This window comes from Salmo salar, chromosome 12, assembly GCF_965601325.2.
Source record: "Salmo salar chromosome 12, fSalSal1, whole genome shotgun sequence".
Taxonomy (NCBI): Eukaryota; Metazoa; Chordata; class Actinopteri; order Salmoniformes; family Salmonidae; genus Salmo; species Salmo salar.
Window position 1 is genome coordinate 35,608,181 of NC_138302.1, and position 17,535 is coordinate 35,625,715.

At 44.4% G+C, this 17,535-nt stretch overlaps 2 protein-coding genes and 3 non-coding genes across 11 annotated transcripts in view; all 5 read left to right on the plus strand.

The window, feature by feature from the left end:
• Nucleotides 1–1,881: 1,881 nt before the first annotated feature.
• On the plus strand, nucleotides 1,882–15,946 carry xpo1a (exportin 1 (CRM1 homolog, yeast) a). Its single transcript, XM_082958878.1, has 25 exons — nucleotides 1,882–2,477; nucleotides 3,348–3,479; nucleotides 4,050–4,151; nucleotides 4,443–4,515; nucleotides 4,710–4,771; nucleotides 4,881–4,925; nucleotides 5,009–5,190; nucleotides 5,498–5,546; nucleotides 5,637–5,756; nucleotides 7,228–7,356; nucleotides 7,897–8,055; nucleotides 8,384–8,581; nucleotides 8,887–9,025; nucleotides 9,277–9,458; nucleotides 10,052–10,208; nucleotides 10,518–10,681; nucleotides 10,928–11,062; nucleotides 11,388–11,571; nucleotides 12,129–12,235; nucleotides 12,809–13,003; nucleotides 13,461–13,629; nucleotides 13,931–14,065; nucleotides 14,334–14,490; nucleotides 14,821–14,917; nucleotides 15,087–15,946. Exons 2-25 carry the CDS (start codon nucleotides 3,354–3,356, stop codon nucleotides 15,231–15,233), a joined length of 3,213 nt encoding a protein of 1,070 aa, XP_082815004.1. The 5' UTR covers nucleotides 1,882–2,477; nucleotides 3,348–3,353; the 3' UTR covers nucleotides 15,234–15,946.
• LOC123725790 (small nucleolar RNA SNORA17) lies at nucleotides 9,759–9,891 on the plus strand. Its single transcript, XR_006758303.1, has one exon. It is a non-coding gene; the product is annotated as a small nucleolar RNA SNORA17 (small nucleolar RNA).
• Nucleotides 13,137–13,273, plus strand: LOC123725784 (small nucleolar RNA SNORA5). The gene has a single exon (XR_006758297.1). It is a non-coding gene; the product is annotated as a small nucleolar RNA SNORA5 (small nucleolar RNA).
• Nucleotides 14,593–14,727, plus strand: LOC123725783 (small nucleolar RNA SNORA5). Its single transcript, XR_006758296.1, has one exon. It is a non-coding gene; the product is annotated as a small nucleolar RNA SNORA5 (small nucleolar RNA).
• A 733-nt stretch (nucleotides 15,947–16,679) lies between the features above and the next one.
• usp34 (ubiquitin specific peptidase 34) overlaps nucleotides 16,680–17,535 on the plus strand; it is a 71,577-nt gene continuing 70,721 nt past the window's right edge. For all 7 annotated transcript variants that reach the window (XM_045691277.2, XM_045691278.2, XM_045691280.2 and 4 more), the window contains exon 1: nucleotides 16,680–17,031. In XM_045691277.2, the coding sequence (XP_045547233.2) occupies nucleotides 16,989–17,031 (43 nt within the window). In that variant the 5' untranslated portion in view covers nucleotides 16,680–16,988. The remainder of the gene's footprint in view (nucleotides 17,032–17,535) is intronic.

Genomic DNA, 17,535 nt, shown 5'->3' on the forward strand with positions numbered 1-17,535 from the left:
TTACGTACAATTCTGGCAAATTAGTTCGCAACGAGCCAGGCAATGAACACAAGAGCAGTGACACAATTTCATGTTAGCAGGCAATAAACTAAATATGCAGGCTTAAAAATATATACTTGTGTATTGATTTTAAAGAAAGGCATTGATGTTTATGGTTAGGTACATTGGTGCAACAACAGTGATTTTTTTTTTTTTGCAAATGCGCTTGTTAAATCATCATCCGTTTGTCGAAGTAGGCTGTGATTCGATGAGAAATTAACAGGCACCACATCGATTAAATGCAACGCAGGACACGTTAGATAAACTAGTAATATCATCAACCATGTGTAGTTAACTAGTGATTATGTTGATTGATAGTTTTTTATAAGATAAGTTTAATGCTAGCTAGCAACTTACCTTGGCTTCTTGCTGCCCTCGCGTAACAGGTTGTCAGCCTACCATGCAGTCTCCTCGTGGAGTGCAATGTAAGGCAGGTGGTTAGAGCGTTGGACTAGTAACCAGAAGGTTGCAAAAACGAATCCCCGAATCCCCCCTGAACAAGGCAGTTAACCCCCGTTCCTAGGCCGTCATTGAAAATAAGAATGTGTTCTTAATCTGACTTGCCTAGTTAAATAAAGGTGTAAAAATAAAAATAAAAAAAATCGGCAAATCGGTGGCCAAAAATACCAATTACCGATTGTTATGAAAACTTGAAATCGGCCCTAATTAATCGGCCATTCCAATTAATTGGTCGACCTCTAGTCCAGACACACCAAGACAGTCGTGAAGAGGGCAGACAAAGCCTATTCCCCCTTAGGTGACTGAAAAGATTTGGCATGGGTCCTCCGATCCTCAAAACGTTTTACAGCTGCACCATCGAGAGCATCCTGACTGGTTGCATCACTGGCTGGTATGGCAACTGCTCGGCCTCTGACCGCAAGGCACTACAGAGGGTGGTGCGTACAGCCCAGTACATCACTGGGGTCAAGCTTTCTGCCATCCAGGACCTCTATACCAGGCGGTGTCAGAGGAAGGATCTAAAAATTGCCAAAGACTCCAGCCACCCTAGTCATAGACCGTTCTCTCTGCTACCGCACGGCAAGTGGTACCGGAGCGCCAAGTCTAGGTCCAAAAGGCTTCTTAACAACTTCTACCCCCAAGCCATAAGACTCCTGAACAGCTAATCAAATGGCTACCAAGACTATTTGCATTGTTCCCCCCACCCCCTCTTTTACACTGCTGCTACTCTCTGTTTATTATCTATGCATAGTCACTTTAACTCTACCTACATGTACATATTACCTCAATTACCTCGACTAACCTGACTCTGTACCGGTACCCATTGTATATAGCCTCGCTATTTTAAATATTGTTTTTATTTGTATTTTTTACTTAACACTTATTTTTCTCAAAACTGCATTCTTTGTTAAGGGCTTGTAAGTAAGAATTTTACTGTAAGGTCTACCCCTTTTGTATTCGGCGCATGTGACAAATACAATTTGATTTGATACACACAAACGTAAAAGTAAAATAACGTAATTAAGGGATATAAATATTAGGAGGTGCAATGTCGGAGTGGCATAGACTAAAATACAGTATATACATATGAGATGAGTAGAGCAGTATGTAAACATTTAAACATTATTAAAGTTACTAGTGTTCCATTATTAAAGTGGCCAGTGATTTCAAGTCTTATGTACTGTACATTATATATGTTTTGGGGTGTGTCGACACCCCAGACCAACGGAAAACACAGCCGCATGGGTACTGAGGGAAGGATGTTCATTTTGATTGACAGCATTGTTGGCCTGTAAAATAACAGGACAGCCCTTGTACAATTTTATGACAAACCAATCGGATCCCTCAAGGGCGTGCACATAGTCCAAATTTTACGCGGCGCCATGGGCCGAAAAACCTAGATGGAATATCCCAGTCTTAACCGGTTTCAACCGGTCTTGGGTTTGAAGCATGAGATGAAGAGCTAGCTTACACAGCCCTGCTATCAAATATTATATACGAATAGGACCAATAATAAACTCAAGATTATTTTACTTTGTGATTATGAACCGGAATAACGCAATACGTGTGACTCCGTAAATTGTTAGCTAGCTAGCCAGCCAGCCAAGGGAAGCTAAGTCATCATTGGCTTATGCAACAGCAGGCTAACTTGATAACATTTCTCGCCGTCCGCAACGACTTAATCATTGCTAAGATACTTCTAGAATAGTCTGTTACATTTATTTGCTATATGGTAAATTGCTAAATGTAAATTATCATACTGAAACTTCGCTTCAGTGGCAGGACATACAGCTAACGGCGTGCTATCAGGACATAAATCATTTGGCTAGCTAGCTAATTAGCCAATAAGCTAGTTAGCGAATGTCAAACACACTGGAACGTGTGCCATGAGATAGCCTGACATCCAGCCAGACGAGAGTTTTAAAATCAGAGCCAAAGTCTTATTTTTTTCATTACAACGGAAAGACTAAAGAAATAAGGTGAGTTTGGTAGCTAGCTGTGCAGCTCAAATGGGTTGAATTTCGAGTTTGAGTGGTGATGTAGCTAACGTAAGTTAGTAGCTAGCTGGCTAACTAGCTTTAGCTAGCTGTCTTTATATAGCAAACTAGCTTGCTAGGTATAATTGTGAATATTACTTAATATTTTGTTAACGAGTGAGTGAAGTCTCTTAATTGATGTTCTTAGACTTGACATGGCTACATTAGCTAGACGTTAGTTTATGCGATAAACTAGCTAGACCTGTGTCAACTTTGAGGTCAGTTAATGTATACGCAACTATGTGGTATACACAATAGAGGTAACATTAGCTAACAATAGTAAACGCTAAGTTAGCCATAAATTAAACCGTAACGTTAGCTAGCAAGCTAACGTCGACTAGCCGTAGTAGCACTCTTGGATTGCTGGATGGAGGGAGGGGTTGCTGTATTGCAGCGTTTACGTGCTTGTCGGAACTAGAAAACGGACATTTCCGACTTGTTAACTGGTTGAACCCGGCACGTGTATAACTAAAACCCGATTACAAGTCGGACATTTTCGATTTTCCTAGTTCCGATTAGTACTTGAACGCGCCATAAGTACCACTTGTGGTCCATGGTGTCGCAATTGCCAAGCTATTAAAGTTTACAGGCTTGAGAGTGATGTCGCAATTTTACTCACACTCAGTATTTCGCCGTTACATGTGGGTGGGTGTAGCCAGGGGTAGCAATATATGGAGTGAAAATAATATATTGGGACAGTGGCATATATTTCATCAGCCATTTGTTTTCGGCTTTTGGTTAGGTTTTATTTACAGGTCTGTAGTTAAGTTCTGTCATTTGTTCTCATGTTTCCCTTCACCCCTCCATTCCTAGAGCTCTATGCCAGCAAACATGACAATGTTGGCGGATCATGCAGCAAGACAGCTGCTAGACTTCAGTCAAAAGCTGGACATCAATCTGCTGGACAATGTAGTCAATTCTATGTACTATGACATTGGATCACAGGTGAGAGCTGCTCTTTGCCCTAATGCTGCTCTATCTTTCGCTACATACTTAAGTCTGAAAATCAGGGGTTTTGTACAACAACAAAGTAATCAGTGATTGGATCATCTCTAATTCACCTAGGATCAAAGCCAATGCTGAATTTTCAGTTGCTTTACCCACATGTGTTCTGGCTCTCGCCCAACCCTTTGGTTTATGGGACCAATCCTACAGTCTACAATAGCTTTCCATTTTAGAATTTGTTGCGAGGTACTCAGATCCAGACTCATTATGAATAAGATGCTAAGGTCAGTGGGCGTGACTTAAGATTTGGCCGGAGCAAGGAGTTTGGGTAGCCAGACAACTGTACACCGTTATTACTCAAAATATAAACATAATTTACTACCATGTTTGTAAACATAAACACACACTGTATAACAGTCCTTGCATCCATTGCTCTCTCTATGAATTTGTGTGTTTACATTTCTCCCTCCCTTAGCTTTTAACAAAAACAGTGGCCGTGTTATTTCAACTATGGATTAGACCTTTAAAGCCACACAGATCTCAACAGTTTCTCTCTCCTCTCTTCCACAGCAACGCATGGCACAGGAGGTGCTGACCAACCTGAAGGATCACCCGGACGCGTGGACACGAGTCGACACCATCCTGGAGTTTTCTCAGAACATGAAGACTAAAGTATGTGTGCCAGTGATGCATTCCTGGTGATCGGTTTACATCCTCTAACCAGGGCATATATATATCTCTCTCTCTCTCTCGCGACATTGAAAAGCATATCATTACAGCCAGGCATAGGCAGTCCAGTTGGATCCATAGAGATGCGTAGATCTTGTTTATTACATTTGTTAGCTTTTGATGTCATTTGTATATCCAAGATGCAAGATCTGTCGTCTTAGTGGAAATGAGATGCAGTTGTGAGTGGTATGTTTTTTTCTGATAGTCTAAGCCTCTCCCTCCTCTCCATTCCAGTACTATGCACTACAAATTCTGGAGACTGTGATCAAAACACGCTGGAAGATTCTTCCAAGAAATCAATGTGAAGGTAACACCCGCTGCATAGACTGTTTGGAATAACACAACTATATTAGGGCCATGCGTGAGATACGAACCTTGGGAATGAACAGTGACATTAAGATAAGGGAATAACGTGTCTAGACTATATCGCTAATGTTATACAGACACAAACATTTGATCTTTGACAATATCGAGTCATAAACATTTCTGGAATGTTTTCAGGAATAAAGAAGTATGTCGTTGGTCTGATTATCAAGACCTCATCTGACGCCGCAAATGTTGAGGTAAAGAGTCTTTCCTGTGTTTGACTCTGTTCTCACTGCAATGTTTTCCATGTTGAAATTCTGCGCTCGTTCCCAAATTTCATCTGCATTTTTCTTCTGTGTGTTTCAGAAAGATGGAGTGTACATTGCTAAACTCAACATGATCCTCGTACAGGTAAAAAAAACACGTCTGTCCTGTCATTACAAATGGTTAAAACCGGAACAATCAAACTCAGCGTGTCTCCTCTGCTTGTGTAGATCCTGAAGCAGGAGTGGCCCAAGCACTGGCCCACCTTCATCAGTGACATCGTGGGTGCCAGCCGCACCAGCGAGAGCCTATGTCAGAACAACATGATCATCCTCAAGCTGCTCAGTGAGGAGGTATTTGACTTCTCCAGCGGACAGATGACCCAGGTCAAGGCCAAGCACCTGAAGGACAGGTACATAACGTCTCCTATCCAGCTACCTAATAACTTTAACGTTTGTCAAATGCACAGGATACAATGTAGTGTACACAGTACAATTAAATGCTTATTTATACAGTAAATGCTTTGGCTGCTTGGAGATGTACTGTATATTGCAAAGAATCTGTTTCCTAAGTATTAGTGGTTGATATCATTACTAGTCTCTTCATGGCAAATGAATTGTAACGTTTTTATAATATTATTTGAAAGCATGGGTAGATGAGATGGAAGTGTACACTGACATGCTATTTTAGTAATCATTTTGTTTTTGTTTTTCTTTCAGCATGTGCAATGAATTCTCGCAAATATTCCAGCTCTGCCAGTTTGTCATGGTAAGCAAATGGCTCAGGGATTCTAAACTGTCTTGATATGAAATTTACATGTTGAATACCCAACATGTTAAATGCAAACATTTTCTGCAGGAGAACTCCCAGAATGCCCCTCTGGTCCAAGCCACACTCGAGACTCTCCTGCGTTTCCTGAACTGGATCCCCCTGGGGTACATATTTGAGACCAAATTGATCAGCACTCTGGTGTACAAGGTAATTCAACTCCTGATGACTCACTTGCACCTGTCCCCTTACTGAAAATTAAATGACTTAAGTATCGGCTTATTACTACTTCTCGGTTTCATTGAAACATCTCCCTAGGCAATTTAGTTGTGTTTTTGTTGTGATTCAGCAATCCCGGCTTGTGGAAACTTGAAAACAGCAGTTGAACTATAGGCATCCTCTCACAAAGGCGCACTTGCATTGGTTTTGCTTGCAAGTGCGTGAGAGCCGGAGGAACAATATAGTGAAAGTTGAGGCATTTGCACCTTGTTGCTTCGGTGACTTGGTCTGCTGCAAACATTCATACACTTGCGCCCGTATACGGGCTGAACATGGCAGATTTGGCCACTAATAAGTGCCTAAATTTGAACGTAGGGTCTGTACAGTAACATGTTATACATGATGTCAGCGTTCTGGCTCTGCACTTCACTGCGCTCTATTCTGAACTTGAGCATCGCGTGCGACCAGAAGCTGCCCCCGTCCCTCCCGGTAGTTGGGGAACTTTAGATTTTTTTTGTTGTATGAGTGAGGGAAATGCTGTAAATTAAGAGGACTATGTATTTTGAAAGATGAGACATGAGGATTATAGTAAATACCGCTTTGATATCATACATGTAAGCCAAACACTCGTCCAAATGTGCACATTTCCAAATCATAAAACTCTTGTCATATACAGTGTCAACATTTCTGATCACTATGTTTGATGTACAGTTAAAAGATGACATGGCGTCATACCCTGGGTTGTCCTGAATAGAATGAGCCTATGTTAATTGTGAAGGAAATTTGCAGCAGCACACACACCTGAATGCACTGATGACTCCTTTCTATGTGCACTAAAATAATCTGTTTCTCTGAATTGCCTTGTGAACACTAATATCATATTTTATAACAGCTAGTCACGTTGGCACTAGAACACGCTTTCAAATCATACCCACTTGATCCAGATTGCGTTTTATAATGGGATGTTATTGGATTGCGTAAACCAAAATAGTAATTGTGCGATGGAGGAGCTAGAGTTCAAGACTAAAGTACAAGTGTGCTTGCTCTAGTTCCTCAACAGCACAGATAGGAGAGCAAAAAAAAAAGAAGCTTATAGTTGAAGACTCTTCTTTGAGAGGTGTGTGACCACTTGGAGACACCAGTTAGTCCTCTCACTCAAACCCTTGTTATTTTTTTGTCTTACGTTGCACCTACCCCACATTTTCAATGTATCCAGAGTATTTTCAGATTTCATATCAGCAAATGTGTCAAAGTACAGAGTGTAAAATGCACATAAAATCAAGTGTAATGTTTGGATTCAGTTTTGTCTGGTGAACTGTTGTGTACTCAACTTCGGTCCAACACTTTTTCTTATTGGACAAGCTCAAGTAGTCCCTCCCTGTTTCAGTCAGTTTTCTCCTGATTGGTGTCTAGTGACTACGACCCTGTTGACTAACCTCTTTTTCCTCTCGTCTGTTCCCAGTTCTTGAACGTGCCCATGTTCCGCAACGTGACGCTGAAGTGTCTGACGGAGATCGCCGGCGTGAGCGTCAACCAGTACGAGGAGCAGTTTGTCAACCTCTTCACACTCACCATGTGTCAGCTCAAACAGGTACGCTTCCATGTCTGCTCAAACGGGTACGCTTCCATGTCTGCTCAAACGGGTACGCTTCCATGTCTGCTCAAACGGGTACGCTTCCATGTCTGCTCAAACGGGTACGCTTCCATGTCTGCTCAAACGGGTACGCTTCCATGTCTGCTCAAACGGGTACGCTTCCATGTCTGCTCAAACGGGTACGCTCCCATGTCTGCTCAAACGGGTACGCTCCCATGTCTGCTCAAACGGGTACGCTCCCATGTCTGCTCAAACGGGTACGCATAGCTCCATCTGCTGGCCAGTTAAGCCTACTGTCAAAACTGTGTTGGAGTAGTGGTACCCAAATGATGGACCAGGACAAACCGATGGGTTACAGATATATTTTTGAGACCGGATACTGCAGACCCTATGTTTCAACAACGATCATACTGCAGGCATCATAAGAACTATTAATTAGTTAGCATACATTTTTAGATAAAAAATGTAATGTGTAAATTAACATTAATTGACGCATCAAAGAGTCTGCCTTTTCCCCTGTCTCTCTCTTCGTGTTAGATGCTCCCCCTGAACACCAACATCCGCCTGGCATATTCCAACGGCAAGGACGATGAGCAGAACTTCATCCAGAACCTCAGCCTGTTCCTCTGCACCTTCCTGAAAGAGCACGGACAGCTCATCGAGAAGAGGCCCAACCTTAGGGAGACACTCGTGGAGGTGACGTTAACGCCATGAATACTGGACAATAACAGCAGAGATACTGTTCCTACTATGTTTTTTGGGGAAAAACGTATTCTTCAATCGCATTCATTGATAAGTCACGTATTAACATTTCACATATCCCCTTGTTCCCCGCCAACCTAACCTGTACTGCAGCCAGAAGAATATTACCTTTGACCTCAAATTATTATTTTAAAAAATATATATGTACCAATTTTCCCTTGTTTTTATCCTCAAGTCACACACCATTGAAATGGAGCTAGCCCCCCAATCTTCAACATTCTCCTTACCTTCTGTTCTAATCACATCCTCCTCTCCCCTCCAGGCTCTTCACTACATGCTGCTGGTGTCTGAGGTGGAGGAGACGGAGATCTTTAAGATCTGTCTGGAGTACTGGAACCACTTGGCGGCGGAGCTCTACAGGGAGAGCCCCTTCTCTACCTCCACCTCCCCCCTGCTCTCTGGGAGCCAGCACTTTGACGTGCCCCCACGCCGGCACCTCTACCTGCCCGTGCTCTCCAAGGTGAGAAGAAACGTACACAGGGACGGACGGATGGTTACACACACACTCTTGACCTTCCACCAAACAAATGTCCTTCAGGGTCGTGGCATAGGGCACACCGTAGCAAAGCAATCTACAAAAGGCAACAAAAATGTGTGACAATCGGACAAGTTCATATAGTTCCCACCACTTCAAACCGTTTTCTCCCTACTGAACACAACCTTGACGTTCTACTGTGTTTCCTGTTGACAGTCCCTGCATCACCATGGTGTCTATTTAGATTGTCCCTTATTAGTCACTGGCATGTTGTCTGCCCGGGAACACAGGTGCGTACGCTGATGGTGAGCCGAATGGCCAAGCCAGAGGAGGTGCTGGTGGTGGAGAACGACCAGGGAGAGGTGGTCCGAGAGTTCATGAAGGACACAGACTCAATCAACCTCTATAAGAACATGAGAGAGACACTGGGTGAGTGCCTGGCCCAGGACAGTCTGAACATCTCACACACACGTCCTTTCTCTAGTCTGTGATGTCAAGCACAGTTGCCCCTCAATCTTTTCCTTTGTCAAATGTGCTTTCCACAATTGATCGCTCTATCAGTGACACACATCTCTCCCTCACACTTTTGTTCACTGTTGATAAGGTAGGGCACGATCCACATACTCCCTCTCTGACTAGCATACCTCTCTCTCTCTGCCCCCCCCCCCCCCCCCCCCCAGTTTACCTGACCCATTTGGACTATGCGGACACGGAGCGCATCATGACGGAGAAGCTGCACAACCAGGTCAACGGGACAGAGTGGTCCTGGAGGAACCTGAACACGCTGTGCTGGGCCATCGGCTCCATCAGCGGGGCCATGCACGAGGAGGACGAGAAGAGGTTCCTGGTCACCGTCATCAAGGTCTGTAGTAGTCTGTGTAACGGACACACCACACCTTCACAGGCAGCTACAGTCTTTAAAGGGGACTATACACACACCGCACCTTCACAGGCAGCTACAGTCTTTAAAGGGGACTATACACACACCGCACCTTCACAGGCAGCTACAGTCTTTAAAGGGGACTATACACACACCACACCTTCACAGGTAGCTAGTCTTTAAAGGCGATAATACACACATGCAGTAGTTGCTGGTCTTAGTCATCAATTATGTGCTCTGTTAGACCAGAAGTGTTCCCTTTACTGTTCAGAAATTGAATGGCCTGCCCCTTGAGACGTGGCAGTTCGACTGTGCGTGTTGAGCCTGTGTCATGAGGGGAGCAGAGTAACAGGGCTGTGCCTACGCAGAGGACTCAGAACAGTGGGTACTTGGAGTGATTGATAGAACTGACATTTGGCAGAAAAAATGAATTTTAATAACACACTTTTGGAGAAATTCCACGTCCACTCACCTGACAAGACTTAACATGTAAATGCTGCTGTAGAGTGACTGTCAGGATGTACTGAGCTGCGTTTCTGTGTTATTGACCGACTGTCGTTTCCTCATGTCTCCAGGACCTGCTGGGCCTTTGTGAGCAGAAGAGGGGGAAGGACAACAAGGCCATCATCGCCTCAAACATCATGTACATCGTGGGCCAGTACCCACGCTTCCTCCGAGCCCACTGGAAGTTCCTCAAGACTGTCGTCAACAAGCTCTTTGAGTTCATGCACGGTAAGCAACTTTGTTCAGGCCACCACTTGCATGTCTTAAAAAGATACAGGATACTGTTTTCAGTGAAAATTGATTTCCTTGGTGTGATTTTTGCATCCATGCAAAATACCAGGGCTGTGTTAATTTGGCACTGGACAGAAAACCAACTGAAACAGGGAGGGACTACCTGGACTAGTCCAATAAACACTTCTTTGCGGTTTACGATTCAAAGCGTTTAAAAAAAGTTTCACTACGGTGTGTCCAAATGAACACGCCCCAACAGTGTTTCTTTTATTGAACATTTTATTTGAACGTAATTGTTCCCGGCAGAGACTCACGACGGCGTGCAGGACATGGCGTGCGACACCTTCATCAAGATCGCCCAGAAGTGCCGGCGCCACTTTGTCCAGGTGCAAGTGGGCGAGGTGATGCCCTTCATCGACGAGATCCTCAACAACATCAACACCATCATCTGTGATCTCCAGCCCCAACAGGTACACAGATGCACCAAGATTAGCCGTAACACAGTTGAGCTACAGGCCCCTGAAAACAACCAAAACTAAGAGTAAAATACAGTAGTAGTTGAAAAACATTTCCAAATGGCAATGCTGGTTTTGAGTTTCCATTGGCCAGGTTCAGCGAGCACCCTGTTTCCAGTTGTCATGTGAAATGGCTGGAGTTGGATATGAAGCAGCAGATGTTCATATGACCGTAATCCACCTCATATCTCTTTCCCTCAGGTGCACACATTCTACGAGGCGGTGGGCTACATGATCGGGGCCCAGACGGACCAGGCCGTGCAGGAGCACCTCATCGAGAAGTACATGCTGCTACCCAACCAGGTGTGGGACAGCATCATCCAACAGGCCACCAAGGTAAGTCACATTCCACTATGGGACTGTGTTTGTAAACCTTGGTTTCAAAGCATTTTACATTGTATGCATGCAGCACAACCCAAACAACAACTTTGAACTGCTGTGCCATGGAGAAATTAAGAGAAACACCCACTGTCTTAGAGGCCCTTGTAGTTTTACCAGCAACATTTGTCATCATTACCGGTGCTTTTTCTCCCAATTGTTGCAACTGGCAAAGCCTCGTCTTTTTGCACTTCAGTAAAAAGCTATCCAGAGCGACTTACAATATGTTGTCCGAAGATGCAGTGAAAGCATTTTAACTGACTTGTCTCTCTCTCCCCTCCAGAATGTGGACATCCTGAAGGATGCAGAGACGGTGCGTCAGCTGGGCAGCATCCTGAAGACCAACGTGCGGGCCTGCAAGGCCGTGGGACACCCTTTCGTGGTGCAGCTGGGACGCATCTACCTGGACATGCTCAATGTCTACAAGTGTCTGAGTGAGAACATCTCCTCTGCCATCCAGACCAACGGTGAGACGTGTGTGCCCAGTCTGTCTGTCTTTGGTCTATCTGATCTGTGTGCCTGAGGTGCTTGTTTGTCTTGGTGTGTGTGTCTGTCAGACTCTTGTATGCCTGAAGTGCTTGCTTGTCAAAGTGTGATGTGCTTAACTATCTGTCTGCAGCTGCGGCATCAGTCACAGAACTACAAGCCCATTCTGACGGTGCATTCAAGACAATTGGGAACTCTGAAAAATGCGAGGTGATATCATGCCGTCAGTGATCTTCAGGTCGGAAAGTCAGTGTTCTAGAAAAAAGCCCAAATTCCGTGTTGGATGACCATTCACAGCGATTTTTCTCAGTCTGGGCTCATTTATTTATTAATTTTTCTCATGAGTTTCCAGTTGTCTTGAACACACTGAAGTTGGAGATTTCCGAGTTCTCAGTTGTTTTGTACGCAGCATAACGTTTAAAGTGTCAATGAGCTCTCCTTTGCTAACTCCATGCTACCATGCTGAACCCCATGCTAACTCCATGCTACCATGCTAAACCCTATGCTAGCTAACTAACTCGCTCTATTGTCCTGCTAGGAGAGATGGTGACCAAGCAGCCCCTGATCCGGAGCATGAGGACGGTGAAGAGAGAAACGCTCAAGCTGATCTCAGGTTGGGTCAGCCGCTCCAACGACCCACAAATGGCGAGTCTGTCCTGTCTTAATCAAATATAGAGTCGCAGCCTATAGGGAATGCTGTAGACCAGTGGTTCTCCTATAGATCCTCTTCGAAGGCTGTAATTGAAAATATGAATTTGTTCTTAACTGACTTGCCTAGTTAAATAAAGAAGAAAATGAATCTAAATGTAATGGTGGGATCAGAGCGGGCATCTCTCAGGCCATAGATGGCCTGTCTAAACCACACCATAGAGAAACGGGAGGCAGAAAGACAACCAGAAAGATCCAACTGGCTGTCTGGACTAGCTTGAACTCCACACAGCCCTTATAGGTCCCTGGACACCAACCTTATCCAGAGGCATCATGCCCATTGAAACTAATTTCATCCACTTACAGGTTGAAAAGGCAGAGAATAGCTCACATCACAGACCAAGATATTCCAGTTCCTCCTCTAAAATAACTATGGCGCCGATGACTTGAACCACCGCTACCCTCGGTGGTAGCCCCAACCCCTCAGTTATCTGACAGTTTGCTTTAACGTTAGACTGAATGTCTCTGTATTAACTGGTTACGTTCTACCATGTTCCGTGGTTCTTACAGGTGGGGGAGAACTTTGTCCCGCCCCTGCTGGAGGCTGTACTCATCGACTACCAGCGCAACGTCCCCGCCGCCAGAGAGCCCGAGGTGCTAAGCACCATGGCGACCATCGTCAATAAGCTGGGTGGACACATCACCGGGGAGATCCCGAAGATCTTCGACGCAGTCTTCGAGTGCACTTTGAACATGATCAATAAAGTATGTTTCATAGATGTTTCCTCTACTATTATAGCACTCTACTAGAATGCTGTAGTCTATTAATTAGGCCCTTATAGACTGCACATGATGTCAAAGGAACATTAACAGAAAGACACAGATGTTAGTGTTAGTTTGCAGCCTTGTCAAATTCGGTGCTTCCTCCACAATGGACCGCACTGGCCAAAATGGCTGCCACAGTGAACCTGTAGTTCATGGGCCCCACATCCCTTTTGCATGGATGTAGGGGATACATTTGTACTACAGACAATTGGTGAAGTCTATCCAATGCGAGGTTGTAAACTGAAGGATTGTTGAACATAGGACACTTTTTTTATTATATGGGTGGGAAAAGAAAATTTACTTTATATGACGGAGTCCTAGTCTTTATTCCTTATAGAAAGTAATTCCACTGACATTGTCCAACTTTAATTGTCCAATTGTTTTTTCTCCTCTCCAGGACTTTGAAGAGTACCCAGAGCATAGGACCCATTTCTTCTACCTCCTCCAAGCGGTGAACTCGCAGTGCTTCCCGGCCTTCCTCTCCATTCCCCCAGCCCAGTTTAAACTGGTTCTGGACTCCATTATCTGGGCCTTTAAACACACCATGAGGAACGTTGCAGACACTGGTAAGACCCTCCATATGCTTTGGCCTTACCTACCTGTTCATACATACTATGCCTTTCACGAGATTGTAACTGTGTGTTGACGAATGAGGTTGTCAGACTCATCTGAGGTGAAATGCAGTTCACTTTATTTCAAATATTATGGGTGTTTCAGACACAGATGAACTCTAATCCTGGACTAAAGCTTTTTTCAATGGACAAATGCTTCATTGTCCAGGACTAGGCTTAAGAGTCTGGGGAAAATAGTCCTTACAGTACACTGTGGAATTATTGTCATCGAGCCACTCATCCCTGCTTCCTCCAGGTCTGCAGATTCTTTACACCCTGCTGCAGAACGTGGCCCAGGAGGAGGCTGCTGCACAGAGCTTCTACCAGACCTACTTCTGTGACATCCTCCAGCACATCTTCTCCGTCGTCACAGATACCTCGCACACAGCAGGTGAGAGGGTGGTGGGATCGTTGACTGACGGTTAAATATCACCGGAAACATCTATGGTACTGTAATAAGTGTTGGGTACAGGCGAGGAATCAGAGGCCATGTTATACACTAGATGGTTTGATTCCTGAAGGGGATATTTCACTTTGGTGTCACATTGCAGCAGAGTCAAACACAGACATGGCAGATGGACACGACAACGTGCTTAAGTACCATTGGTGAGTGCAAGACAAGTGTGGGTATAATTGATGTTCTGCTTGACTTTCTGCAGGGCTAACCATGCACGCGTCCATCCTGGCGTACATGTTCAACCTGGTGGAGGAGGGTAAAATCAGCGCCTCCCTCAACCCAGCCAGCCAGCACAACCAGGGCTACGTTCAGGAGTACGTGGCCAACCTGCTCAAGACGGCCTTCCCCCATCTACAAGAGTAAGTGTCTGTCAGCCTGCCTATAAGAGGGCCCCTGTCAAGTCAATTAAAATGAAACATTTTGTTGTTACTCCACTCTGAACACTAAGATAGGGATTAATTTGCAGCCTTGTCAAATTCGGTGCTTCCTCTACAATGGACCGCACTGGCCAAAATGGCTGCCACAGTGAACCTGTAGTTCATGGGCCTCATCTCTTTTATATTGGTGTTGGGGATACATTTGTACTACAGACAATAACTAGTTGATCTAAAGTGATCTACTTACTGTGTAGGTAGTTGCTATGTAGGTAGGTGAATGTGTTGTGATCCTGACTCTCCTCTCCATTCCAGTGCCCAGGTGAAGGTGTTTGTAACAGGTCTGTTCAGCTTGAACCAGGACATCCCCGCTTTCAAGGAGCACTTGAGGGACTTCCTGGTGCAGATCAAGGTGAGTCACTCTGGTTTTGTAGCCACGCGCACACACGGGTGCAAACACTTAGACACACAAGGGCCAGAGTTACTATCAGTCTGAGGTGTCAAACCACTGGAGCATGGTAGATAGACATATTTGTCCCTCACACTCAACTCTCAACTTCCTCTCTTTACTCCCTGTCCAGGAGTTTGCTGGCGAGGACACAACAGACCTGTTCCTGGAGGAGCGGGAGACGTCGCTGCGGCAGGCCCAGGAGGAGAAACACAAGCTGCAGATGTCCGTCCCCGGCATCCTCAACCCCCATGAGCTCCCCGAGGAGATGTGCGACTAAGCGCCGCCACATAGGAATGAACACAACAGCAAACATGTACAGTTTTTGGGAAAAAAAGAAAGGCAAGAGAAGCTGAGAGCTCTTGTCAAGTGTGTGTGTGTGTGTGAGAGAGCGAGAGATTGAGAGGTGCTTTGTCGACCAAATCAATGCCAATATGTAAATGACAATTGCGCCTCCGATTCGGCACTCACATTTTTTGCATATGGACGCATTTTATACAGAGTCATTTGTGTAATAATACGGTATTGCTCCTTTTCCCTCGCAAATTCAAGCTTTGTTTTTGGTTATCGTCTTTGTTTAGCCGTGCATGAAGTTTAAATAATTAAATAATTATTTTTAACCCTTTCTTTACCTACACCCCCCCACCACCAACGATCCTTCTATTTGTTTATATGTAAGATATGTTAAAAGCACATGCAAAAAGGTTACTTTAAAAAGTGCTGTAGCGTCAGGAAGTGCTCCAATAAAGAGCTTTGTGTGTTTTTCGGAGGAGCCGCATGGCCTGCAGATGAATGTGACGGTCAAGGGTGGTAAATGACGCTGCTTCCTTTGTTTCTGTTTTGGCAGCAGTTTTTGTGGCAAGTTGGGTTCTGTTTGCATCCAAAACTGACCGCTCTGACATTTGGACAAGAATGTTAGATCATGTGCATATCATCTTGTTTGTAAAGCTGTCTTAGTACTATGGGAACATAAAGTTGGTTATTTTTACAAAACTGTGTATGTCCTATACCTTTTGTGTATGTTTCCTTCAGTCGTTGAAGGTTATTAAATCCAATTTCTGGAATAAGAACTTGAAACTACTGAGTACTCACAGAGAGGTCTGCATTTTGAACTTTAAGGTCAAAATACTTAAGGAAATACTTTGGAGTAACAAACAAAAAACAATGTCATGGCATAATACAAATTCCCCAAATGAATAAAATGTCTGCTGGTGCCAATGAGGGCGATCTATTAACCTGCGCCTCAGTGCACTGGTCCATGGCCAGTGACGTGAATGGGCACAAGCGGTGAGGGAGGAGTACTCTCAAATCCAACCGTAATCTGCGCCGCGCTGTAATGTCAACAAGCATTGTGCGTCGTCCAGAAACATCTATTTTCCATCAAATATATGTTCAACATGTCAAAATAGTTGTCAATGGGAAAGCCGATTAAAGCAATCACTTTCATGTGAAAACACAATCCTTGTCATCACTGAACGGGCCACCTGGCTCACGCGCTGGAGGCAGCCCGGTTCCAAAACGAATGAAATCACTTTTAACCCGGTGCATACTTCCCTCATCGGGATAACCCGGGCCAGATAATCGAATACCTTCAGTGGCTACTGCTCTCTTGGCTGTCTGCTGTATGTGAATGAAACGCCATTTGTAAACGTTTCTTGCTGATGGAGTAACCGCGAGACAAGCGGAAAAAGTCGAACAAGGCGAAGGAGACAACGGAAAGTTACGAATTATGAACATGCTGTGCCCCCACCCCTTTTCAATATGGCTGCCGTATCTACTCTCTCCAGTAACGCTCCGATTGGAGATCGACTCGACATCTTAATGCCTCTTACTTTTTGACTTTATCAACGATATTTAGTATCAAATGCAATCTGAATCTATTACTCTCCCTTATTTTATTTAATGCATTAGCAAACCTTCACTAACCACTACATCGGGCCTTTCCCCCAAAACAACCAGGTGCCAACAATTCGTATCCATCAACCATTTCCAATGGTTTGACTACACTTTTCCTTTGTTAGTTTTTTAATGAACAATGTGTGAAAACTGCGCCGAGCTGGTGGAGGTTTTAAATGAAAGTAAGTAAACCATTTTTATTAAATGTTTTAGTGCCGTAGTGGTCCCCTAATGCTAGCTAACGTTGGCTAAATCAGGCTACCTGAGGGAAGCTGGACAGCTAGCTATCGTACCCCTGTCGTGCCTGGTTGTTCTCCGCTAACCAGACAGCTGCCAATGTAAGGCCTTGTCTTGAATTAATGATCTGAATGTAAATGGAACATTGTCTGCAACTTTGAGGCCTGTCTCTGTCAAATCGCTGCAAAATGAAGGGGATGCCTGAGTAGAGTTAACTTGCTAGCTAGCTAGACAAGATTCTGAACATCATGAACTTAACTAACTAATTAGATTGGGCTGATGCCATTGCATGGTAACTTGGTTAGTTATCTAACTTAACTTTGGTTAACTGCCTGTAGAAATGTGGTTTGACGTGTATTTGGCCATAGCAAATGTTAGCTACACATTGCATGCCCCTTTTTTGTCCGATGCGAGAGAGGTGGTTGTGGAAGTGGTGCATGTTGTGCAGG

Excerpts from the sequence above, each read along its gene's own strand:
- xpo1a (XM_082958878.1), top strand. The coding sequence starts at position 3,354 with ATGCCAGCAAACATGACAATGTTGGCGGATCATGCAGCAAGACAGCTG. Across the intron at positions 4,772-4,880 it reads CTGACGCCGCAAATGTTGAG|AAAGATGGAGTGTACATTGC; the intron begins GTAAAGAGTCTT and ends TGTGTGTTTCAG. Across the intron at positions 4,926-5,008 it reads TCAACATGATCCTCGTACAG|ATCCTGAAGCAGGAGTGGCC; the intron begins GTAAAAAAAACA and ends CTGCTTGTGTAG.